This window comes from Melampsora larici-populina, assembly GCF_000204055.1.
Source record: "Melampsora larici-populina 98AG31 unplaced genomic scaffold MELLAscaffold_220, whole genome shotgun sequence".
Classification (NCBI taxonomy): domain Eukaryota; kingdom Fungi; phylum Basidiomycota; class Pucciniomycetes; order Pucciniales; family Melampsoraceae; genus Melampsora; species Melampsora laricis-populina.
The window spans coordinates 2,271-8,750 of record NW_006768977.1 but is presented as its reverse complement, the minus strand read 5'-3'; the positions used below and the strand labels follow the sequence as shown (position 1 = coordinate 8,750).

At 39.0% G+C, this 6,480-nt stretch overlaps 2 protein-coding genes across 2 annotated transcripts; both read right to left on the bottom strand.

Annotated features, from left to right (window-relative positions):
- Positions 1-722: 722 nt before the first annotated feature.
- MELLADRAFT_70169 (uncharacterized protein) lies at positions 723-2,199 on the bottom strand (the record flags this gene model as incomplete). The annotated part of the gene is made up of 3 exons (XM_007419502.1): positions 723-761; positions 806-1,543; positions 2,095-2,199. 3 exons carry the CDS (start codon positions 2,197-2,199, stop codon positions 723-725), a joined length of 882 nt encoding a protein of 293 aa, XP_007419564.1.
- A 1,926-nt stretch (positions 2,200-4,125) lies between these two features.
- On the bottom strand, positions 4,126-5,786 carry MELLADRAFT_114541 (uncharacterized protein; the record flags this gene model as incomplete). Its single annotated transcript, XM_007419501.1, has 5 exons — positions 4,126-4,182; positions 4,295-4,381; positions 4,560-4,676; positions 4,726-4,965; positions 5,049-5,786. The coding sequence occupies 5 exons, from the start codon at positions 5,784-5,786 to the stop codon at positions 4,126-4,128; spliced, it is 1,239 nt and encodes a 412-aa protein (XP_007419563.1).
- Between the last annotated feature and the right edge of the window lie 694 nt (positions 5,787-6,480).

The window sequence follows — 6,480 nt, the reverse complement described above, 5'->3', positions numbered from 1 at the left end:
GAGAATTATTTGTCTGTGTTCTTCTAACAGGCATCAAACTTTTAGCAATATCTTCAAAAGCTAGAATGAAATCTGTCCAACTACTATCCGGACCAATTCTATTTTGGACCGGGATTCTGATTGTGCTGGGTAGCTGCCAAAGTACTTTTTCAGCTACTTCATATGAGTCTGCATTTGGTCTAAATGATCTAAACCGCTGTTGTTGCCTTGAAGCCCATTTTACACAATCAGAATGGATTTCTGGTTTGAATCTGTCTCTCATGAATAGTCTCTCCATGTAAGACCTCCATTGAGCATTTCCAAACCTGGTCTGAATAGCTTGTTTCCATTCCTCCCAAGTTTTATTATGCCCACTGTCTTCTTTCATGACGTCCATAACCCATTGTCGGGCTACACCAGTAAATACAATTGATAATTTTGATGTAATCAAAATATCTGGCATTTGTAGGCGCACTGGTACTGCGTCAACCCAATCAACAAACTCTTGGTGATTGTACTCACCTTCTCCGCTAAAAGTAGGCCAATCCTTGACATTAGGATATTCTTTCCTTAGTTCTTTTCTGATTGATGCTTGACGCAACAATTCTGTGGTTGTTTCTAAATCTACCATTGAATTGTCAGGATGCAACACAGTGCTTTGATTTATGTGTTGGGACAAGAATGGATTATTTCCAAGGTTAGGGGTACTTTCCACTCTGAACCTTGATCCATTATCTTGCCTATCAAGGTGAGGAGGTACACTCCTGACCTTCCTTGTTGAACTACCTTGCATAGGAGTTTGACTGATACCTTCAAAATTTCTCACCATTGAGCCAACTCTATTTGTAGGTAAAGTATTGTTTTGTAGTTGCTCCTGCACTTGCTCTATGTCTTGCTCATTACTATTTGTCATTTTCAGCAACATATTTTCAATTCTATCTAATTTAATATTAGTAGAATTTTCAAACTTTGCTTGATTTTCTTTAATTTCCTCTAGACTTCTTGCGAGAAAGTCTTGAAAATTACTCCGCTGGATTTTCTCATTTTCAACCGCAAGTGTTTGGTCTTGGATGAATTTGTTCATTTCATCGCTAGACAGACTGGTGTTCTGATGAAACTGGTTGTCAAGTTTTTCATACAACTTATGATGAAGATTTTCTAACAGTGTAGTTAGAACTTGATCATGTTGAACTACACTAGGTCTCTCACTCTCATGATTTTCACGAAACTCATTCAAAGTATTTTTGAACTCTAGAATATTCTCATTAATATCATTTAGAGAAAACAAAGAGGTTGAATTTTTATCCAAAAATAAATTCAAAGACTCTGAAGGAAATTGATTTAGAAAGGAAACCAACTTTCCATTCAAACTAGAAACATCTTTGTTATCTTGCCTGATAACCTTATAAAGTTCTTTGTATTGAGCATTAACAACTTCTAAAAGATGAAATTCTTTTTTTAATACTTCTGAAAACTTAGACCCTGATTCATTACTAAAATCTCTGATATTGGAATCCAAAACTTCTAAATTACCATTAAATACTTTCAAAAATTCCTTAAGGGACTGATTAAATTCATTAGAAACATTTATCTGTTGTTCAAAATGTCCAAGATAATTGGTTATTTCAGTCATCATAGGTAAAATGAATTCACTCTGAGTGATTTCTGAGAACTTACGTAAAATAACTCTTTCTTGAGTACTCAGTGTACCTAAATCTTTTTCTCCAGGCCTCTTTGACTTCTGAAGTTTTGCAAGAAATGACCCCTGTTCAAAAGAATCAGCGCTTGGCCTGCTTCCACTTGAGCCTGGTAATAGACCTGAAATTCCTGCTGGCTTGAGTTCACTCAGCTGTGATTGTACTATTGAGCCAAATGCCCTTGGTGTGACCTCGGATGGGAGTTCCGCTGGTGGTTCATGGCCGTCTTTGGCTGCTGAGCTTCTGGTTTGACCACTCTCAGACCGAACATATGGATCAACTACTGAGCTCAAATTTTCTGCCACTGATGGTTGTACTATACCAACTCCTGTAGTCAACGGAAGGTCTTTTGAGTCTTTTTGCAGAGCCTGAGTGGTAATTGAAAGCTTGCCTTTGCCTTCATTTGCCCTTTGCTTACTGCTGGCTGTTGATCCTGCCCTGGATCCAATCTTCGACCATGGTCCATCAGTTCCAGGCCGGCTGGTGCTGGTGGTTTGGAGGTTACCATAACGTTCTGGCTCATTACGGCTACGAGGGTGAGGTGGTGGATTCCAATCTGCCATTATGATAAAGGGGCAGATGTGAAGTTTTGCCTTCTACTTCAGGTGGCTGTTCTGAAATGAATTCAAGATCTGTTTTCTTGATTCTTAATTAGTTCTGATGTTTTTTTACTTGAAAGAAATCAAAAAAATCCAAAGGCAATAATCTTTTAATCAACAATATCTCAAAGTTTACAAGAACTCAACAAAGATGTGATATTGGATCTGATAATCTATTTGATATTTATCAATTTTTGTTACAGAAGGCAATTTGGTAAAAACAGGTCACAATTGGAACTGAGGTTAACCAAAGATTGTTTGAGTTGACAGTGTGATTGCAAAGTTTTAGTCAACTTGATTTAATTACAATCAGCTATTGAATTTAGTGCTTCTAGAATGAATCTAGATACAAAGTTCTCCTTGAGATGGTATCTTGATATTCAAGTTATTGTTTTACTAGAATAGTTCTGTACACTTATTGAACGAGTCTTTACCAATAGGTAACACTCTTAAAACTCAATGAGTGAAAAAAATGATTCAAGATTAAAAAGAAACAATCATCAACTGTTTGCTGAGATTCGCAATGACTTGTTTTCCTATGTTTCCAAGTGATCAATCGGTTCTATTGAATTACACTAATCAAAAGAAAAGATCAAGGCAACCATGTTGATCAAAAGGTAGTGGTGTGGTTAGAAACGCGTCTAAAGTATTCTTATGGTCTTATTAAGATAATTTGAAAAAAAGAAAATATCTCAAAAGGAAAGCAGTCGATGTGGTCAATTGGTTAGTCCTATTAAAATTCAAGCAAATAGACAAATGGGAGAATAATAATTCTTTATATCAGTATCTATCATAAACTTTGATAGAACTGAAACGGAAGCGGCTTACTCTAAGCTTCTTTCAGAAAAAATCGTTTCAATTCAAAAAATCTAAAGGTGATCACTCGATTGAGTATATCCTCTGATCGAATTCAGAACAATCGAGATAAGGAAGAAAATCTAAAATCAATATGATTATCAATCAATCGGTTTTATAACGTTGATGAGACAAAAGAAACTATTAAATAAAGATATAATCAGCTATTGATCTATTTGATTATCAAGCTGAGTCTGATAAATCACTTTACTTGATCCGATGATACTATGTAGAAGAAATGAAATCCAACCTGATTCTGGGCAATGATAGACGTTGGTCGATTTCAGTAGATACAATTTCACTCACCACTTGATGGTCCTGTGGAGTCAATTGCTTGTTGATTGAATTTACACTGAATCAAAAGCAAAGAAGGTTTCAAAGAAGAAATATCAATAAACCAATTGTATCAGTTTTGTTTGATCGATCTTGTGAGTTCTTCAATTTTCTAATCAAAGGAACTCGTACTGACTTTTCCTTTTCTTCACAGCAAGAGGTCTTGTTGGATACAATACCGGGTAATTCAATCGATCGATCGATCGTATGGTATCGGTGATAGGGTGGTAGGTGGTTGAATTCGAAATGCTGAGCTGATTTCGAAATTGAGCAATGTCAATGTACTGTGGTGGCTGTCGGACCACGCGCGGGGCTTTCGTATAATTGCCGCGTGGGTGTATTAAATACACAGATCACCGAGTGGTCTGTGGGTGTAATTATATGTAAGCCACGTGTTTGGCTATATTACACAACACAATAATAATTTTATTATATATAATTCAACCACCTGTGGCTACCCGCCCCTTCGGATACCCGCCGATAGGAAACGGGTCATTCCTATCGGCGACAAGCCGAAGACCCCCCTTCCAACACGCCGACGCGGCCGCCGCGTCGGAATCCAAACCACAACTACACAAGTTCACACACAAATCTTCAATGTCTCTAACATTCATTCCCACATAAACATAGTATTAACATAGTATTAGAGCTCACCTTCAATACTATTTCTTCTTGGCTTTTGGTGTATTCGGTCTGCTCGTTGTTTTGATCCTTGATTCCTGAAAATGTAGCAATGGAATCCGTACTCTAGTGTCAATAAAATGTTTAGATGAGAGATCATTGATGAGTCAAGATGAGGTGGATAGCAGGATATGTGAAAGAAAAGCTTACCGTTCTACTGCTCTCTTCAACCTCTTTGGATTTTGTACTGCTCTTCTTCATCCTCTTTGGATTTGGCAGATTCTGATTGATTTCAGTCTAAAAAGCGTGCAAACAATGTTGGAGTCAGCTTTACAAACAAACTCGTGAATTGGCCCTTGGGCTAAACATCATACTAACCCTCGATTTGTTCGTGTTTTTTGCTTTCTAAGGAAGTGTGAATTGGAAGATGAATTCAATATTCTTCCAATGTATTGGAGACATAGGTGCGACTTACAAGGTCAGTAGCTTGAGGATTACCACGTGATGATTTGCGTGTTGCCTTTATCAAATCCTTGTTATTTTTGCTACGAGTTGCTCGGTGACGAATGTTATCCTTATTTGAATTGGACCTCTGGTCGTTAGGACTTGTACTTGTAGATGTTGGTTTTTTTTTTGTTTACCTGATTCAATGTAAGTAATGTCGCAGCTATCTCATCATCATCATTATCTTTGTTCTCTTCATTATTATCGTTTCCTTGGTCAGAGTCATCAAGATCTGTTAGGTCGTCGTCGTGCTGAGCTATTACTCCTGATTTATGCGTCTTGTTACTTGCTTCTTGGTGAACAGGGGTTTCCTTGCAGTGCTCGGGTTCAATCACGTCGGGCTGCCTGATCGGCGAAGATTTAAGTACAGGATTTTCCTGTTGGATAGAAACGATGTTAGTAACTTGGAAAACTCAAACTAAAGGAATGATGCAATGACTTAAATTATGAAATCGCTTACTGGTGCCCTTACTCCCTTTTTTAATGTCTTAGCTCCCTTAGCGACCTCGCAATCACGAAAGAAACGGTCGAGAAGGTTATTTTGAACGTCCTCATCAAGGGTTTCCATTTCTTGGATTAACGCTTGGAATCGATGGCGATACTGAGATGTGTTTTGAGGTTTCGAGGTAGTTGGAGTGTTTTGAGTCTGGCTTGGTGCAGCTGGAAGAGAGTCGACTCGCTTGCGTTTCGTGGTTTTTGTCTTAGGCTTTGTCTCAATCTTGTCTTCAGACAGGTTGGGCAAGGCCATGGGCTTGAAATCGGGTATGGGCTCATGGTTGTGTAGTGGATTATCGATGCGGATGTACCAGGTATAATCATCCGGGTTGCGTCTAGCGGTCGCTTTGAATGGGCAGGTGGGTATTATGAGGGTCGGGTCATCTCTCTTGGCCTTCTCTTGCTTGCGATTTGGCCCGAGGCCACATTTCCAGGTCTTGAAGGTGTCACGGGAATCTAGCGAGCTGACTGGGTATCGCTGAGTGTTGCCGTGGGACTTGAGATGATGCTCAATCGCCGTGTGGGTTGGGAAAATGCCAGCAGCGTCAGGGGGAGGAATCAAGCTAGTAGTCGAGGGTGGGTTGGTGTTGGTATCGGTGGATGGAACGGTGGTATTGATATTCGTATCAGCGGTAAGGGTGTCGGTGGTATTGATGACTGTATCAGTGGGATTGATAGGGGGGGTTTCGTTTGTCGAGGACATCCTTGAATGGAAGGGAAGAGTCTGAACGTGTATGGTATGGAAGTTGAGGGATGAGGATTCACACTCTCACACATCCTTTGAGAGCTCCGTAAAATGGCCGATCTGTGGGTGACTCACACAGGTTGTGAATCCTACATGTGTAGGATCTTCACACATGTGTTCATGTTATTACAAGTGAATGAATGTCACACCTGTGTGACTTAGGAGACTTCATTTGTGATCCTAATTCACAAATGTGTGATTTAAGATCACACATGTGTGATTCAAGATCACACATTTGTGAACATGAATCACACATGTGTGATTTAGGATCACACATTTGTGATTTTAGATCCCACATGTGTGATTCAAGAGCACACATTTGTGATTCATGTTCACAGCCGTGTGATCTTAAATCACACATTTGTGATTCATGTTCACACCTTTGTGATTCATGTTCACACATGTGTGATTCAAGATTACACATGTGTGATTCACGATCACACATGTGTGATTTTATATCCCACATGTGTGATTCAAGAGCACAAATGTGTGATCTTGAATCACAAATGTGTGATCCTAATTCACAAATGTGTGATTCATGTTCACACATTTGTGATTCCAGATCACACATTTGTGATTCCAGGAGCACACATTTGTGATTCCAGATCACACCTTTGTGATTCACACTACACAAAATATAATATTTTCTGGG